General features: G+C 44.3%; 1 protein-coding gene across 1 annotated transcript; it reads right to left on the minus strand.

Annotated features, from left to right (window-relative positions):
* Positions 1 to 7,581: 7,581 nt before the first annotated feature.
* On the minus strand, positions 7,582 to 14,730 carry PPP1R3E (protein phosphatase 1 regulatory subunit 3E). Its single transcript, XM_014059251.2, has 2 exons — positions 14,278 to 14,730; positions 7,582 to 8,317 (listed from the first exon to the last, which is right to left on the minus strand). Exons 1-2 carry the CDS (start codon positions 14,728 to 14,730, stop codon positions 7,835 to 7,837), a joined length of 936 nt encoding a protein of 311 aa, XP_013914726.2. The 3' UTR covers positions 7,582 to 7,834.
* Positions 14,731 to 19,563: the final 4,833 nt, after the last annotated feature.

Genomic DNA, 19,563 nt, shown 5'->3' on the forward strand with positions numbered 1-19,563 from the left:
TAAATGGGGGTGAGGTGGGGAGGGGGTCTCACTTGGAAAAAGCTGGGGAAAGATCCTAGAACCCCCCCCCCAAAATCCCCTCCCCCCCCCTTTGGTTCTCCATTCGGGAAGGGAAGATTTTTGCCCAGCAGAAGAGGAAGAGAAAGAAGGAAGAAGAGAAAGAAAGAGCAAAGTGGCTGAAAGGCGGCCGGGAGTTTTACCTGGGCAAGCGAAGCCTCCTTGGGCGTCTTTTGGGGCGGTGGGAAGGGCGAAGATGGGGTCGCCCCCCAGTTTTTTTTCCTCCGGGAGGAGGAGGAGGAGGAGGAGGAGAAGGGGGGACCAGGGAGGGGGAGAGCCCGGCAGGCCGGCCGCGCGCGGGATGGGAAGGCGGTGGATGTCCGGGGAGGAAGGAGGGGAGAGAGCGGGCCTCCTTCCCGCCCCAAATGCGGACGGTCTCTGGACGGGCAGGTTGGGGGCTCCTCCCGGCTCCTCTTTATGCGACTCCTCTCAGAAAGGAAAGGAGGGAAAGAAGAAAGGAAAGGAGGGAGAGAAAGAAAGAAAGGGGGGAGAAGAAGAAAGAAAGAATAAAGGACAGCAAGGAGGAATAGAGAAGAGGGAAGGAGGGGAATGAGGAGAAGGGACAAAGAAAGAGGGGAGGGGCTTCCTCCCTCCCTTTTTCCTTCTTCTCAGGAATAGAGAAAGCAAGGGGAGAGAGAAGGAAGGATAGAGGAGGATGGGCGAAATAGAAGGGAGGACAAAGAGAGGGGAACAGCTCCTTCCTTCCTTCCCTCCCTCCCTTCTCTCTCCCCCCCCTTTCTCCTTTCTTCACTCTCCCTCTTTCCTTCCTTTCCATCTTCTCCTTCTCCCTATTCCCCCGTCCCATCTTTTCTTTTTCTTTATCTCCCTCCTTCCCTTCTTTCTCTCTCCCTCCCTTTTCTCTCTTCCCTACCTCTCCTTTCCATCCTCTTCCACTCTCCCTCTTCCCTTCCTTTCTATCTTCTCCTCTCCCATTCCCCTCCCTCCCTTTCCTTTTCTTTCCCTCCCTCCCTTTTCTCTCTCCTTCCTTCACTCCTTCCCTTCATTTCTCTCCCACCCTCCTTTCTTCCCTCTCTCTTTTTTCCCCTTCTTTCTCTCCCTCCCTTTTTTCTCTCCTTCCCTCCTTCCTTCCCTTCCTCTTCCACTCTCCTTCCTTCCTATCTTCTCCTTCTCCCTATTCCCCTCCCTTTCCCTTTTCTTTCTCTCCCTCCCTCCCTTTTCTCTCTCTCCTTCCTTCACTCCTTCCCTACATTTCTCTCCCACCCTCCTTTCTTCCCTCCCTCCTTTCTTCCCTTCTTTCTCTCCCTCCCTTTTTTCTCTCCTTCCTTCCTTCCCTTCCTCTTCCACTCTCCTTCCTTCCTATCTTCTCCTTCTCCCTATTCCCCTCCCTTTCCCTTTTCTTTCTCTCCCTCCCTCTTCTCTCTCTCCTTCCTTCACTCCTTCCCTACATTTCTCTCCCACCATCCTTTCTTCCCTCCCCCCTCCTTTCCTTCCTCTCTCTCCCTTTTTTCTCTCCTCCCTCCTTCCTTCCCTCCCTTCCTCTTTCACCTCCCTCTTTCCTTCCTACCTTCTCCTTCTCATTCCCTCTCCCTCCTTTTCTTTTTCTCTCTCCCTCCCCTTTCTCTCTCCTTCCTTCTCTTCCAACCTTCCTCTCTTCCTTCTCTCAGCTGCTTCCTCCTTTCTGGATTTCCTCTTAATTGTCTTTGTCCACTCACAAGGACACACACTTTGCCCTTTCAGGAAACTTCACTATTAAGCTCTTCAGACAATAGCACAACAACCCTGCTGTGTAGGGCAAGTCAAGACCTCTCATTGTAGATCTGTCTTGAAAAACCCCAGTTTTCTCCCAGCCTGTCCTTCAGAATTCACACAACTGCAGATTTTTAGGCCCGAAAGTGTGTTTCTTGGGTATAAAATGTGAATTGGGAATCTCTGGGTTTTCCATGTTTGTTTATTCGCGAGCTGATTCATTTCCTCCCCTGGCTTGTTCAGTTATGAACAGGAATGAATGGATTTCTTTGGTATCTAGCAGAAATCTCTGCCTTAAATTCCACCGTTCCATCACACGCACGCAAAGCCACGAATAATGAAACCATTGAGCTGGTTATCTGTTTTTGGCTCCGAATTTCTGAAGGAATCGGGCCTACGGTGAGCCTGGGGATGCTTTGGGGGCAGGGTCCATAATGGGGGTTCCTAGAATTACCAATAGTGCCCCCCCACTCAGGAAAGCCCCCCCCCCCTTACATCTTAACTTTTTAAGTAATAAAGCAAAGAATAGGCCAGCTCAGAGATTAAATGCAATAGAATGTGGAATTTCTAAATTTCAGCAACTTTTAAGAGGCAGGGACTTCAAGTCCCAGAATTCCTCAGCCAGGGGTGGGATTCAGCCAGTTCGGGGGGAAGCGGATGTTCATTTTAATTTGGTTCACCGAGCCGAGGTGGCGCAGTGGTTAGGGTGCAGTACTGCAGCCACTTCAGCTGACTGCAGTTCTGCAGTTCGGCTGTTCAAATCTCACCGGCTCAGGGTTGACTCAGCCTTCCATCCTTCCGAGGTGGGTAAAATGAGGACCCGGATTGTTGTTGGGGGCGATATGCTGACTCTGTAAACCGCTTAGAGAGGGCTGAAAGCCCTATGAAGCAGTATATAAGTCTAACTGCTATTGCTATTGCTATTGCTATTGGTTCTTGCAAGGACCGGCTGGCCTCGCCCCTCTCGAGAGTCTCCATGCAGCCCATTTTGGATGCCAGGTAAGTGCAGGGCCCACTCGGAGGCTCTGGGAGGGCAAAAAATGGGCATACTGGAAGTACAGAAAATCCGGAAATGGGTCAATTTCTGGCCTCCGGACCCCGGGGAAGGCTGTTTTTGCCCTCCCAGAGGCTCGAGGAAAGCCTCCGATGCCTGGAGAGGGTGAAAAGACACACATCCCGGTCGTGGTGCAGGAAGCCAACTAGGCCACGCCCCCATGGCCATGCCCCTCCCCCCCAGCAAACTGGACAGAGAACCGGTTGCTAACATTTTTCAATTCCACCCTTCCCTGCCTCTAGCCCAGGCATGGGAAATGATGGCCCTTTTAATGACGTGTGGACTTCAACTCCCAGAATTCAGTTCTCTCCCACCCCGGCTCATGAATTCTGGGAATTGAAGTCCACAAATCCTTAAAGGGGCCATTAGGTCCCCACTTCTGTTCTAGCCAGTTTGGCTGTGAATGCTAGGAATTGAACTGACCACATGGTCACAGCAAAAATTCTCAGAAATGCCACTATCAATACAATACAATACACTAGCAGAGTTGGAAGGGACCTTGGAGGTCTTCTAGTCCAACCCCCTGCCTAGGAAGGAAACCCTATACCATTTCAGACAAATGGCTCTCCAACATCTTCTTAAAGACTTCCAGTGTTGGGGCATTCACAACTTCTGGAGGCAACTTCTGTTCCACTGATTAATTGTTCTAACTGTCAGGAAATTCCTCCTCAGTTCTAAGTTGCTTCTCTCCTTGATTAGTTTCCACCCATTGCTTCTTGTCCTGCCCTCAGGTGCCTTGGAGAATAGTTTGACTTCCTCTTCTTTGGGGCAACCCCTGAAATATTGGAAGACTGCTATCAGGTCTCCCTTAGTCCTTCTTTTCATTAAACTAGACATACCCAGTTCCTGCAACCGTTCTTCATATGTTTGAGTCTCCAGTCCCCTAATCCTCTTTGTTGCTCTTCTCTGCACTCTTTCTAGAGTCTCCACATCTTTTCTACATCGTGGCGACCAAAACTGAATGCCGTATTACAAGTGGGGCCTTCCCAAGGCCTTGTAAAGTGGTATTAACTCTTCTATTCTAATCTATTAACTAGATAGATTAGATAGATAGATAGTAGATAAATAGATAGATAATAAATGATACCATAGATAGATAGATAGATTAGATAGATAGATAGATAGATAGATAGATAGATAGATAGATAGATAGATAGATAGTAGCTAGATAGATAGTAGATAGATAGATAGATAATAAATGATACCATAGCTAGATAGATATAGCTAGATAGATAGATATAGCTAGATAGATATAGCTAGATTAGATAGATAGATAGATAGATAGATAGATAGATAGATAGATAGATAGATAGATAGATAGATAGAGATAGATAGATATAGATAGATAGATAGATAGATATAGATAGATAGATAGATAGATAGATTAGATAGATAGATAGATAGATGATAGATAGATAGATAGATAGATAATAAATGATACCATAGATAGATAGATAGATAGATAGATAGATATAGATAGATAGATATAGATAGATATAGATAGATAGATAGATAGATAGATAGATAGATTAGATAGATAGATAGATAGATAGTAGATAGATAGATAATAAATGATACCATAGATAGATAGAGATAGATAGAGATAGATAGATAGATAGATTAGATAGATAGATAGATAGATAGATAGATAGATAGATAGATAGATAGATAGATAGATAGATAGATGATAAATGATACCATAGATAGATAGATAGAGATAGATAGATAGATAGATAGATAGATAGATAGATAGATAGATAGATAAATAGATAGATAGATAAATAGATAGATATAGATATAGATAGATAGATTAGATAGATAGATAGATAGATAGATAGATAGATAGATAGATAGATAGATAGATAGTAGATAGATAGATAATAAATGATACCATAGATAGATAGATATATAGATAGAGATAGATAGATAGATAGATAGATAGATAGATAGATAGATAGATAGATAGATAGATAGCAGCTAGATAGTAGCTAGATAGTAGCTAGATAGATAATAGTAGAAAAGTTGTGGAGACTCTAGAAAGAGTGCAGAGAAGAGCAACAAAGACGATTAGGGGACTGGAGACTCAAACATATGAAGAACGGTTGCAGGAACTGGGTGGCGACCAAAACTGAATGCCGTATTCCAAGTGTGGCCTTCCCAAGGCCTTGTAAAGTGGTATTAACCCTTCACGTGATCTTGATTCTCTCCCTCTGTTGATGCAGCCTAGAACTGTGTTGGCTTTTTCGGCAGCTGCTGCCCACGGCTGGCTCCTATTTAAATGGTTGTCCACTAGGACTCCAAGATCCCTCTCACAGTTCCTACTATTGAGCAAGGTGCCACCTATACTGTCCCTGTGCATTTCGTTTTTGTTGCCTACATGTAGAACCTGACTCTTATCCGCTCTTGTGTGAGTGCCGTTCAGACATGATTCAGTTCTTTTAGTTTTGTGCTAGAAAGCAACTTAGGAATCTGTGAAGCACGGAAGTGATTGAAACATTAGAGTCCCAGTGTTTCCCAACCTTGGCAACTTGAAGAGGTCTGGACTTCAACTCCCAGAATTCCCCAGCCAGCGAATGCTGGCTGGGGAATTCTGGGAGTTGAAATCCAGACCTCTTCAAGTTGCCAAAGTTGGGAAACCCTGCATTAGACTCCGCTTCCCCCCCCCCCCAAATAAAGGCACTGATCTGCAGCTTAGGGGCCCGTTTCTCAAATAGGTTTTCTGGATTTCTGCTTAAAAAACACACACACACACATTCGATTGATCAGGATCCATGACGCATGGATTAAAATAATAAGAAACGCCCCATCAGGGATAACAAGGGTGATTTCTTTTTTTTCCCCTTTAACCAGCCAGCATAGAAGGAAAAATAGGATACGAAGCGCCAATACATTCATTCATGCAGAAAAACGAGGAAAACAGCCTGTGCAAATGAGTCCCTTGGAGTGGAGATCCAGAATGTTTCCCCCCCAAGACGAGGAAAACAGGAAATGGAAGAAAAATTCTGTCCTTCAGCCATGTAGATGTGTTTGGAAAGCAAGCCATTCCGCTGGTTAAATTGTATTCGCGATTAGGAAATTTCTCTTTAGCTTTAGGTTGCTTCTCTCCTGGATTAGTTTCCACCCATTGCTTCTTGTCCTGCCTTCAGGTGCTTTGGAGAATAGCTTGACTCCCTCTTCTTTGGGGCAACCTCAGATATTGGAAGACTGCTATCATGTCTCCCCTAGTCCTTCTTTTCACTAAACTAGACGGTTCCACCACAAAAGCGCGATAGACAAAAGCGCGCTCGACGAAAGCGCGTACGTGACGTCATCACAGCGCGACGAAAACATCGCGCTGTGAGCGGTAAATTTAAAATTAAAGCGAAAACCTTATCCTAACCCCCCCAAACGTAACCCTAACCCTAACCCTAACCCTTAACCTAACCCTAACCCTAACCCTAACCCTAAACCTAACCCTTAACCTAACGCTAAACCTAAACCTTAACCTAACCCTAAACCTAAACCTAACCCTTAACCTAACGCTAAACCTAACGCTAACCCTTAACCTAACCCTAAACCTAACCCTTAACCTAACCCTAAACCTAACCCTTAACTTAACCCTAAACCTAACCCTAAACCTAACCCTTAACCTAACCCTAAACCTAACCCTTAACCTAACCCTAAACCTAACCCTAAACCTAACCCTTAACCTAACGCTAAACCTAACCCTAACCCTAACCCTAACCCTTAACCTAACCCTAAACCTAACGCTAACCCTTAACCTAACGCTAAACCTAACCCTAACCCTAACCCTAACCCTAACCCTTAACCTAACCCTAAACCTAACCCTTAACCTAACCCTAAACCTAACCCTAACCCTAACCCTAACCCTTAACCTAACGCTAAACCTAACGCTAACCCTTAACCTAACGCTAAACCTAACCCTAACGCTTAACGTAACCCTAAACCTAACCCTAAACCTAACCCTTACCTTTATGTGAATCGGCTTGCTTTAATTTTATTTTAATTTCAATTTAATTTATTTTTAATTTTTTTCGTCGCGCTGCTGATGACGTCAGGTACGCGCTTTCGTCGAGCGCGCTTTTGTCTACCGCGGTTTTGACGGGTCACGAAACTAGACATCCCCAGTTCCTGCAACCGTTCTTCCTATGTTTTAGCCTCCAGTCCCCAAATCATCTTGGTTGCTCTTCTCTTATTCTCTTTTATTGCGATCCCTTTCTCTCCAAAATCGCCAGGCTGTCAAGGTTAGCTTTACAAGATGGGAGAGTAGAACTCCGATCTTTGATGACATCGTTGTGGCTCACCTTTTGAGGTTGTTTTTTTTTTTTTACTTTTTCTCGCGGACGTCTCTGCCCTTTATCTTTTGGGGCGGGGAACCCCCATAAGGTGACTTCCCCGCTCAACATCGACGCCGGATTTGGGTTGCAAGCAAGTCAGCGAGTCTAAAACAGGGAGTGGTCCTCCTTGCAAGGCGATGATCCAATGGTCGGGGGGTTGTGCGGATGCTGTGACGGGGATCGCAAAAGCTACAAACAGCGGGTGTTGGTTTAGTGCAGGCGTCGGCAACCTTAAACGCTCAAAGAGCCACAAAGGTCCTAAACGGAACCCCCCCTCCCGTTCAGTTCGACCGGCAGTCCGGTTCCCGCACCATAAAGTCTCCTCCTAGTGTAGCGTCCTTTTTCCTCTACCTGTCCTAACTGAAAGCCCTATCATTTGTAGAGCCAAGCGGCGACAGGGAGCCGCAGCAGAGAATTGAAAGAGCCACATGCAGCTCCGGAGCCGCAGCAGAGAGATGAAAGAGCCACATGCAGCTCCGGAGCCACAGGTTGCTGAACTCATGGTTTAGTGAAAAGCGGAGGAACAGGAAGCAAATCCAAGTGTCCATTCTGGTGTGTTTGTGAGTGTGGGTGCCCGCATGGCTGTGTACCTTTGGGTTTCAACCTTCATCTTCTACTTTTCCGATCACACTTAAGGTTTCAACACGTCTTTTCTTCTTCCCTGGAGAGAGAGCTTTGCCTACAGAAAGTGTATCCAGCCAGTTTCGCAGCAATCTTGAATGGGGCTGGGGAATTCGTCTTCTTCGGCTACGCAAGGAGGAGGCCGCAGAGAGTAGTTACGTCCCTGGTTGTTGTCCCAGAATTCCTTCCCCCCCACCAGGTAGCAGAGGGCAAACTCGAGGACCGCCCCTGCGGAGAGCGGGACTGGCAGAGGCAGCCGGAAGGCAAAGCGGTCAGCGTGGTCTCGGTCCCGCCCTGCAGGGGCGGCATAAGAGGCACGCGCTTCGTGCTCAGTAGCCCAAAAGTCCCAGGTGTATCGCACGGAGACCCTTTTCTCATAGGCCAGGTTGATCACGCGGATGGTGCCAGAAACGCAGGATCCCTCGGCCCGGACCCCCTCCAGCAGCACGCACTGGGCCAGAAGACGGGGCAGGAAATCGGACATGCTCAGAGGATCTGGGAACATTGGCTCCAGCAGCCGAGTCTGCAGGTTCAAAGATTCCTGGGGAAGTAAACGACGGGAGAGCAAAGATTAATCATCATCTTTCAATGATCCTGTAATACCTTGTGGGGTGGAGTTTGAGCAACTGAATGAAGCTAGCAGAGTGTTTGAATGGCCAGATGCCCTTCTTGTTGCCAATGCGGAGTTTTGTTCAGCAGATATATTCTCAGTGTGCCCAGAGAGAGAAATATTTGCCTCTACCTAGGATTGAACTCACAACCTCCTGATTATGAGGCGAGAGCTCCACCTCTAGGCCACCGCACCACTCCGCAAGGATTAATAGACAGAGAAATGGTAGCTTTGTTGCACTATTAGAGGGTGTGCCGTGAAAGGCAAAAAAAATTCAATATGGCAGCCATAAGCATGCAATCACAGCCCTGCCCTAAGGATTACAACAGTGGCTCCACACATGTCGCTTTTGGAAATTGAGGGGAGCCGAATGTCAACTCATAAAGTTGCCATGGTGAGGAAAGGGGCGGGGGGACACATTCCACACATATAGTACCTTCGGCTAGAGTCGGATCTCAGATTACTACAGCAGGTTTGTGAGGGGTGCACCTCATTGGGGAATGTGATTTATGACACAGACTGAGGGGATGGAAGAAGCAGGGGTAATGTTCAGCTGTAATTCAAATGAGGCTTAGATCTGACTGCAATAGGCTATTGCCAAAATGGTGCTCCTAATAAATGACTGGTTTTCTTTTGAAACTTGGCTCGAGGCTCATGAATCAATTAGGGCGTCTTTCGGAAACCCGACACTGAGCTAATCGGGGCATATTCTGCGGAGTGATGGATAAATTTGTAATTGCTCATTTGTGAGTCAGGGATCCAGTTTAGGACTGTGGTTGCCGAAGTGCATAATAACATTTTTGGAGACCAAGTTAGGGGTAATTGGGTCAAACAGCTTAAGACCCACTGAATTCAAGGGAAGTTGGGTTGATGGGAAGGAAAACAATACAGAAAGATAAGGAGAATACGGAGGACCGGAGCAGGAGTGGGTTCCTGCCGGCATTACTACCAGTTCGGTGCCCGGAAATTTTGGTGTGCACACCAGAAGTGCACATTTGCACTTAAAAAGGTCTGTGCATGTGCATAACATTTAAAAAAAGGGGGGGGGGTACATTTTTTTCAATGAAAATTGTTCTGCACATGTGCAGAACAGAAAATATAGATAGATGGATGGATAGAAAGATAGATATAGATAGAAAGATATTAGATAGATAGATACTACCGTAGATAGATAGATAGATAGATAGATAGATAGATAGATAGATAAATAGAGAGAGAGAGAGAGAGATAGATTAGATAAAGATAGATAGATAAATAGATAAATAGATAGATATAGATAATAGATGATACCATAGATAGATAGATAGAAAGAAATATATTAGATAGATAGATAGATGATAGTGTAGATAGATAGATAGATAGATAGATAGATAGATAGATAGATAGATAGATAGATTAGATAAAGATAGATAGATAGATAGATAGATAGATAATAGATGATACCATAGATAGATAGATAGATAGATAGATAGATAGATAGATAGATAGATAGATAGATAGATAGATGATACCATAGATAGATAGATAGATAGATAGATAGATAGATAGATAGATAGATAGGTAGGCAGGTAGGTAGGTAGGTAGGTAGGTAGGTAGGTAGATGATACCATAGATAGATACATAGATAGATAGATAGATAGATAGATAGATAGATGATACCGTAGATAAATAGATAAATAAATAGATAGATATAGATAGATAGATGATACCATAGATAGATAGATAGATAAATAGAGAGAGAGAGAGAGAGAGATAGATTAGATAAAGATAGATAGATAAATAGATAAATAGATAGATATAGATAATAGATGATACCATAGATAGATAGATAGAAAGAAATATATTAGATAGATAGATAGATGATAGTGTAGATAGATAGATAGATAGATAGATTAGATAAAGATAGATAGATAGATAGATAGATAGATAATAGATGATACCATAGATAGATAGATAGATAGATGATACCATAGATAGATAGATAGATAGATAGCTAAATAGAGAGAGAGAGAGAGAGAGATTAGATAAAGATAAATAGATAAATAGATAGATAGATAGATAATAGATGATACCATAGATAGATAGATAGATAGATAGATAGATAGATAGAAAGAAATATATTAGATAGATAGATAGATAGATAGATAGATAGATAGATAGATAGATGATACTGTAGATAGATAGATAGATAGATAGATAGATTAGATATAGATAGATAGATAATAGATGATACCATAGATAGATAGATAGATAGATAGATAGATAATAGATGATACCATAGATAGATAGATAGATAGATAGATAGATAGATAGATAGATAGATGATACCATAGATCAGTGTTTTTCAACCACTGTGCCGTGGCACACTAGTGTGCCGTGACATAGTGTAAGGTGTGCCGTGGGAAAAACACTTTATATATAGTCAAGATAGGCACAGAGTTAAATTTTTTAACATTTTGTAATGGTGGTGTGCCTCGTGATTTTTTTCATGAAAAAAGTGTGCCTTTGCACAAAAAAGGTTGAAAAACACTGCGATAGATAGATAGATAGATAGATAGATAGATAGATAGATTAGATAAAGATAGATAGATAGATAGATAGATAGATAGATAATAGATGATACCATAGATAGATAGATAGATAGATAGATAGATAGATAGATAGATTAGATAAAGATAGATAGATAGATAGATAGATAGATAGATAGATAGATGATACCGTAGATAGATAGATAGATAGATAATAGATGATACCATAGATAGATAGATAGATAGATAGATAGATAGATAGATTAGATAAAGATAGATAGATAGATAGATAGATAGATAGATAGATAGATGATACCGTAGATAGATAGATAGATAGATAGATAGATAGATAGATAGATAGATAGATAATAAATGATACCATAGATAGATAGATAGATAGATAGATAGATAGATAGATAGATAGATAGATTAGATAGATAGATAGATAATAGATGGTACGATAGATAGATAGATAGATAGATAGATAGATAGATAGAAATATATTAGATAGATAGATAGATAGATAGATAGATAGATAGATAGATAGATAGATAGAAGATAGAAGAAGAGGAAGAAGAAGAAAGAGAGAGATTCCGCAGATGCATTATTCACCCATTTCTTGGCGGAGGGGGACTTGCAAGTTACGAGTTAAATTGCCTAATATATTATTTTCTCTCGAAAATAACTGCCCATCCTTTTATAAACCCGCTTTGATACTGGGACATGGCCTTCAAGACACTTAAAATAAGATGTACATGTTCCTGGGTACAAGTCACCATGGAGGAGCATATCCCATTTCCCGAATTTTTCTTCAAAGATGAATTTCGGAGGCTTTTTCTGTTTCCAGGCCAGGTTTTCGAGGCTGTCATGCACTGACGTTATTATTATTATTATTATTCTTTTTAATTAGAAGTAATGGAAGTCGCCCTGCTTGGAGAAAGCTCCTGACATTGCCTGGGTTGTGCATTATTCAGCAGGTTTAAATTTGCTAGCCGTGGGGCTGTGACTTTGTTGTTTTCTCTCTTTCGGCCTCGAGCCTTTCGGCATGGCCACCAGTACGACCCTTTCGGCATGGCCACCCGTACGAGGTTTTGCAAAATAGGGGAACGAGAGAAGCTATACAGGAAACGGCCGCCGTCTCACGGAATGGCTAGATTTTTTGGGCAGCCCATCTGCTTATCAACATTAACGAACGATGCCACGAGCACCAGGAAACTTCACCTGTAAGATTTTACACGGGGGGGGGGGGGGTCGTGTCTGGAAAACACGTGGCCGAAAGGATGTGCGAACGGGGGGGCTCATCGGGGTGGTCAAAGCTGCCTGCTTTTTATGCGCAATGAACATTCAAATGAAATATTTTCCGCAGAGCTTTAACCTGTAGCTCCCCTCTTGATTTTTTTTTGGGGGGGGGATCTATGGACACCCCTCTAAAGATTAGTTTATATATAGATAGGAGCGGACAGGTTTTGCTGACTGGTTCCCTTTTTTAAACCCTTGTTCTCCAACGATGGCTAGAAGCTAACCAAAGAGAGAAGCAACTTGGAATGAAGGAGAAATTTCGTAACAGTGAGGACAATTAACCAGTGGAACAACTTGCCACCAGAAGTTGTAAATGGTCCAGCGATGGAGGTTTTTAAGAAGAGACTGAGCAGTCACTTGTCTGAAATGGTATAGATTCTCCTGCTTGAGCAGGGGGCTGGACTAGAAGACCTCCAAGGTCACTTCCTATCCTATCCTATTCTGTATTCTCTATTTTATGGTATTCTATATTCTATTCTATTATTCTCTTCTCTTCCTGTTCTTATTCTATTCCATTCTATTCCGTTCTGTTCTGTTCCCTATTCTATTCTATTCTATTCTATTCTGTTCTGTTCTGTTCCATTCCCTTCCTGTTTCTATTCTATTCTATTCTATTCCTGTTCTTAATCTCTTCTCTACTCTTCCATTCCTGTTTCTATTCTATTCTATTCTCTATTCTCTATTTTATAGTATTCTATATTCTATTCTATTATTATCTTCTCTATTCTGTTCTTATTCCATTCTATTCCGTTCTGTTCCCGATTCTGTTCTATTCTATTCTGTTCTGTTCCATTCCCTTCCTGTTTCTATTCTATTCTATTCTATTCCTGTTCTTAATCTCTTCTCTTCCATTCCTGTTTCTATTCTATTCTATTCTCTATTCTCTATTTTATGGTATTCTATATTCTATTCTATTATTCTCTTCTCTTCTGTTCTTATTCAATTCCATTCTATTCCGTTCTGTTCTGTTCCCGATTCTGTTCTATTCTATTCTGTTCTGTTCCATTCCCTTCCTGTTTCTATTCTATTCTATTCTATTCCTGTTCTTAATCTCTTCTCTTCTCTTCCGTTCCTGTTTCTATTCTATTCTCTATTCTCTATTCTCTATTTTATGATATTTTATATTCTATTCTATTATTCTCTTCTCTTCTCTTCCTGTTCTTATTCTATTCCATTCTATTGCGTTCTGTTCCGTTCCCGATTCTATTCTATTCCATTCTATTCTATTCTGTTCCATTCCCTTCCTGTTTCTATTCTATTCTATTCTATTCTATTCCTGTTCTTAATCTCTTCTCTTCTGTTCCTGTTTCTATTCTGTTCCTTTCTGTTCTATTCCGTTCCTGCTTCTATTCTATTCTATTCTATTCTGTTCTGTTCCATTCCCTTCCTGTTTCTATTCTATTCTATTCCTGTTCTTAATCTCTTCTCTTCTCTTCCGTTCCTGTTTCTATTCTATTCTCTATTCTCTATTTTATCCTATTCTATATTCTATTCTATTATTCTCCTCTTCTCTTCCTGTTCTTATTCTAGTCCATTCTATTCTGTTCTGTTCCATTCCCTTCCTGTTTCTATTCTATTCTATTCTATTCTATTCTATTCTATTCCTGTTCTTAATCTCTTCTCTTCTCTTACATTCCTGTTTCTATTCTGTTCTCTTCTGTTCCTTTCTGTTCTATTCCATTCCTGCTTCTATTCTATTCTATTCTATTCTATTCTATTCTATTCTATTCTATTCTATTCTATTCCTGTCCTTAATCTATTCTATTCTATTCTAAAAGGTATTTTGCTTAAAACTGGCTTACGACAGCACCCCTGTGTGGCCACTGGAGGCAGCACTATTTCTGTTGTAAGGGAGACATTGTTGAATTTTCCGAGACCTGGTTAGAAATTGGCCCTAGTTTTGTTGATTTTTTTCCCTCAAGGAAATGAATACCCTGTTCTTCTCCTTTTCTGGGGGGTAAAGAAAACTCTGAATTGATTGCATGGTTCTAACTTTTATGGAAGGCTCAGCAACCCATCCCGAGGTGCTTCTGGGCAGGACCTCCCCCCACCCCCCTATGTTACCTTCACCGGCGGGCAGAACGGCAAACACGGCGTGAAGTGGCTGAGCGAGTCGCGCCTCAGCTGATTGTGGACCCTCTCTGGCACCTGCGGGAGGTCGTTGGGCCAGAACTGCCGCACGCTGATCAGCTCCAGGCCCAAGGAGTCGGCGAAGCGCACCCTCTTGCGAGTCCCGGGGCTACGGCTGCGTGACGCTCCTTGAATCCTCCCCTGAGCTGGGGCCGAGCGAGTCCGGCGCCTTCCCCTTCTTTTGGGTCCCCGGAAGAGATGGCGGCGTCTCTGGGTCCTGCCTCGCGGCCTGCCCTCGGACTCCGATTCGGAGCCTTCGGTTCCCGAATCCTCCGCGATGCTCGGACGGGCTGTGCGATAATAAGCCCTCTCGTACAAGCCGGCAATGTAGCTTAAGTTGCGGGGAATGTTGCTGGGGGTCAAAGGGGAAGGCGGAGCGCGGGCCATAGGAGCAAAGTTGCCGACCCCTCTTCCTTACGGCCCAGCTCACTTATTCCTGTCCAATCGATTATGATCTTTTCGTCGTGGCAGTGGCTCAGCGGCTAAGGTGCTGTCGATCCGGAAGCTCGGCAGTTCAAATCCCTAGCGCCGTTTAACGGAGTGAGCGCCCGGGACCTGTCCTAGCTTCTGCCAACCGAGCAGTTCGAAAGCACGTAAAAAAATGCAAGTAGGGAAAAAAAAAAGGAATCACCACCCTTGGTGGGAAGGTAACACCGTCTTGTGCGCCTTCGGCTTTTAGTCATGCCGGCCACATAATCACGGAGATGACTTCGGACAGCGCTGGCTCTTCGGCTTCGAAACGGAGATGAGCACCGGCCCCTAGAGTCAGGAACGATTAGCGCATATGAGCAAGGGGAATCTTTGCCTTTACCTTTAGTCGTGGTTACCTTCAGGGATTACAGTCTTTGATCAACCCTTCCACGAGACTCGTCCTTGCTCTCACGGCCTATATCCTGTCCTATATCTCCTCAAGAGACTTGCCTCTTGATCATTCTCTTGCCCGTCTTCCAATCGTCGGAGCGCTGAGATCTCCTCATAGCCTGCGACCTCCTCGTATCGCTAATTTGTAAGTCTTCTGGCTGCCGCACAGTCGTTTCTGCTTCTTCACAGAAATTTACGCGAGGCGGCTGGGGAGGCATAAACGCCCTGTTCTCTGCCGTCGGGGATCTCCGTTTCCCCCATTGAATCATCTGCTTGGTTCCTTTCTATGAGGCGAAAAGAAGAAGTGCTCGCCCGAGATTTATCACTTGTAACGTTAGGGCTGCTCCTTCGGTGAAAATGTCACATGTCTGCCTCATCTCGGCTTTTGGTCCAATTGCACCGTCTGTCTAAGCTGTCCTCTTTTCTTGTCATCCACATCTCCTGAGCTTGTTGACATCTTAGGCAGATGCTGAGTGTCCAAACACTCATCTAAAGGCTATTGATCCAATAGAGGGAGGGAGTTTTGCCTCTTGCCAAGGGCTCCATCGTTCCTTTCTGCCGTCTAGCTGTCACTCACTCCGTCCGACTGGCCTCTCTCTCTCTCTCTCTCTGGCTCCGTCCTTTTATACCTCCGCCAAAGCCTGCCTTATCTGTGTTTCCCTCGAGAGCTTGCAAGCTTATGAGCTTTTTGGGGGTCCAGTCCAGCCAAAGGTGATTCAAAATTACTTTTCTCACCAATCTTGGACAGCAAGTCTTTCCAGTTTCCGACCGGATCGATGCTCGAGCGAGAAAAACCCAGAATTGCACCCAAAACGAGAGGTTCGGAAGAGCCGGAGGGAAAAAAAAAATCTCTTATGACGAGACTCCGGAAGCTTTTCTATTGCGTCTAGAAAGAGAGAGGCCCAGGTGCCAGGGTACAAAATGTCTCATTAAACAAAGAGATGCGTGCCCAGAAATGTTTTCCACGGAGATGAATAATTCAGAGGATCAAATGGAGTTAATGCACTGTCAGAGAGATCGAAAGGCGAAAAACGCACCCTCGCTGAGGAAGGGAGGAGACCGCGAATGGTGGGGAGGGGGGTCATTGACAGGGATCGGTTTGGAAACAGGAGGTCAGAAATGGGATCCAGCCCTTAGGCCTCCCTGTTCGGACACAGAGAAACACTTTTCGGGCTCCCCAAGATATCTTATATAATCCTCGGATGTCAAGAAGATGTGTTGGTTTGGGTTGATGGAGATCCTTCACTGGGAAATTCTGTTTACATCTGAATCATCGAAGTTGATTCGTCCGGTTCATGAATAATGTAACTCCATCTTGGATCTGATGAAATTCCCTTGAGCTTTTTGTCAAGCAGCATAAAAAGGGTTGAGCTATGCAATTAAAACAAATGAGGGGTGGAGGGTTTCTTTTCTCTTCTGATGCAAGTTGACCAACTGCCTCAAGTTCGACTCCGGTCAAACCAGGAGGAGAAACTTTAGGGCAACTTCGGAAAAGATACCTGAATCCAGCTATTTCTTTCGGTCCGTTGAATTCTGGAGAGATGGACAGAGTGCCTTGGCTGTTCTACAATCTATGGTGGTAGCAGCTTGAAGATGGATGGACTTCAACTCCCAGAATTCCCTTTAGTGGCTGAGGAACCAGTTTTAAGACGGGTGGACTTCAACTCCCAGAATTCCCCACTGTGACTGAGGAACCAGCTTTAAGATGGGTGGACTTCAACTCCCAGAATTCCCCATGCTGGCTGAGGAACCAGTTTTAAGATGGATAGACCAATTCCCAGAATTCCCCATGCTGGCTGTGGAACCAGTTTTAAGACGGGTGGACTTCAACTCCCAGAATTCCCCATGCTGGTTGAGGAACCAGTTTTAAGACGGGTGGACTTCAACTCCCAGAATTCCCCATGCTGGCTGAGGAACCAGTTTTAAGACGGGTGGACTTCAACTCCCAGAATTCCCCATGCTGGTTGAGGAACCAGTTTTAAGACGGATGGACTTCAACTCCCAGAATTCCCCATGCTGGCTGAGGAACCAGTTTTAAGACGGGTGGACTTCAACTCCCAGAATTCCCCATGCTGGCTGAGGAACCAGTTTTAAGACGGGTGGACTTCAACTCCCAGAATTCCCCACTGTGACTGAGGAACCAGCTTTAAGATGGGTGGACTTCAACTCCCAGAATTCCCCACTGTGACTGAGGAACCAGTTTTAAGACGGGTGGACTTCAACTCCCAGAATTCCCCATGCTGGCTGAGGAACCAGTTTTAAGACGGGTGGACTTCAACTCCCGGAATTCCCCATGCTGGCTGAGGAACCAGTTTTAAGACGGGTGGACTTCAACTCCCAGAATTCCCCACTGTGACTGAGGAACCAGCTTTAAGATGGGTGGACTTCAACTCCCAGAATTCCCCACTGTGACTGAGGAACCAGTTTTAAGACGGGTGGACTTCAACTCCCAGAATTCCCCATGCTGGCTGAGGAACCAGTTTTAAGACGCGTGGACTTCAACTCCCGGAATTCCCCATGCTGGCTGAGGAACCAGTTTTAAGACGCGTGGACTTCAACTCCCAGAATTCCCCATGCAGGCTGAGGAACCAGCTTTAAGATGGATGGACTTCGAACCAGTTTTAAGACGGGTGGACTTCAACTCCCAGAATTCCCCATGCTGGCTGAGGAACCAGTTTTAAAATGGGTGGACCAATTCCCAGAATTCCCCATGCAGGCTGAGGAACCAGCTTTAAGATGGATGGACTTTGAACCAGTTTTAAGAAGGGTGGACTTCAACTCCCAGAATTCCCCATGCTGGTTGAGGAACCAGCTTTAAGATGGGTGGACTTCAACTCCCAGAATTCCCCTTCCTGGCTGAGGAACCAGTTTTAAAATGGGTGGACCAATTCCCAGAATTCCCCATCCTGACTGAGGAACCAGCTTTAAGATGGATGGACTTTGAACCAGTTTTGAGACGGGTGGACTTCAACTCCCAGAATTCCCCATGCTGGCTTAAGAACCAGCTTTAAGACTTCAACTCCCAGAATTCCCCATTGTGGCTGCTGTTAGAAGAAAAATCCAGTCCGGTCCCAAGCTGGGAGAAAGACACTGGAAATAAAATGGAGGCTGGCTATAAGGAGAGAAGTTCTCTGTTCATTTGGATGCCAGAAACCTTAGTTGACAGTAGCATGTTTTTGGGGTGGTGGATCAAATGGGGTTGGGGTAGGTGGGTTTTGATTCATTCTTTGGGCCTTTGTGATTGAGATGCCTATCACTGTGTAATAATGTGTCCTTTAATATTTTAATAGCTATTGCCAGATTCCTATAGGGTCACGTAGGAGTGATGGCTGGCTCTTGCTGCAAAAGGGGAAATGCAAATCTGAGCTAATCTTGTCAGCTTCACCTTGCCTAATTGTGTTGCTTATCAGGAGTCTCTTTGCTTATGAATAGGTTGTTCCCAGTCTTTCTGAAGAGATAGCAAAATCTCCATTCCTAAAGACTAGTCTTTTCAATTCTCAGAATTCCCCCTAGTAAATTCTGCACGTACACATGTTCCCAATCTTAAAAGATGCGACATTTGAACCCAAGGCCTCTTCAAGGTGGTCCTCGTCTTACGACTACAAAGTTTCCACTGCTAAGCGAGACCCTTGGTAAGGGAGCTTTGTCCCATTTTATGATCTTTCTTGCCAGAGTTGTTAAAGGGAATCACTGCAGGTATTAGGTTAGGAACGCCGTTGTTAAGTGAACCTGGCTTGCTTCCCCAGGGATTTTACTTGCCAGAAGGTCGCAAAGGGGGGAAACCGCATGACCCAGGGATGTTGCAACCCGTCGTAAGTATGAACCAGTTGTCAGGCGTCTGAATTTTGATCATGTGACGTGTCCAAGGGCATGTCGCGATGGTTGTAAATGTCAAAAACGGCCATAAGTCATTTTTCCCCAGGCCACAGTAGCTTCAAATGGTCACTAAATGAATAATTATAAATCAAGGACTATTTGCATAGAAATAGTAACCTAAGTTAATTTGCTTACATAAGGTTATTTAAACTGATGTGTTGGAAGAAGGAGAGAGGGTAGGAAGGAGAAGAAAGAGGTTACAAGTAGGGGAGAAGTAAGGGAAGGAAGAAGGGGAAGGAGAGGAGGAAGGAAGGAAGTAGAGAAGGAAGGGAGGGAGAAAAGAAAAGAAAGAGAAAATAAGGTGAGACGTGGAGGAGATTGTAGGGGAAGAAGAAAGAGGTAAGGAGAGGTGGGTGGGAGGGAGAGAAGAGAAGGAGAGGAGGGAGGAAGAGAGAAAAAGAGAAAGAGAGAGGGTAGGAAGGAGAAGACAGAGGGTAGGAGTAGGGGAGAAGTAAGGGAAGGAAGAAGGGGAAGGAGAGGAGG

This window comes from Thamnophis sirtalis, unplaced genomic scaffold (genome assembly GCF_051295495.1).
Source record: "Thamnophis sirtalis isolate CommonGarterSnake01/CBP01778 unplaced genomic scaffold, rThaSir2_p1.2 scaffold_4, whole genome shotgun sequence".
Classification (NCBI taxonomy): Eukaryota; Metazoa; Chordata; class Lepidosauria; order Squamata; family Natricidae; genus Thamnophis; species Thamnophis sirtalis.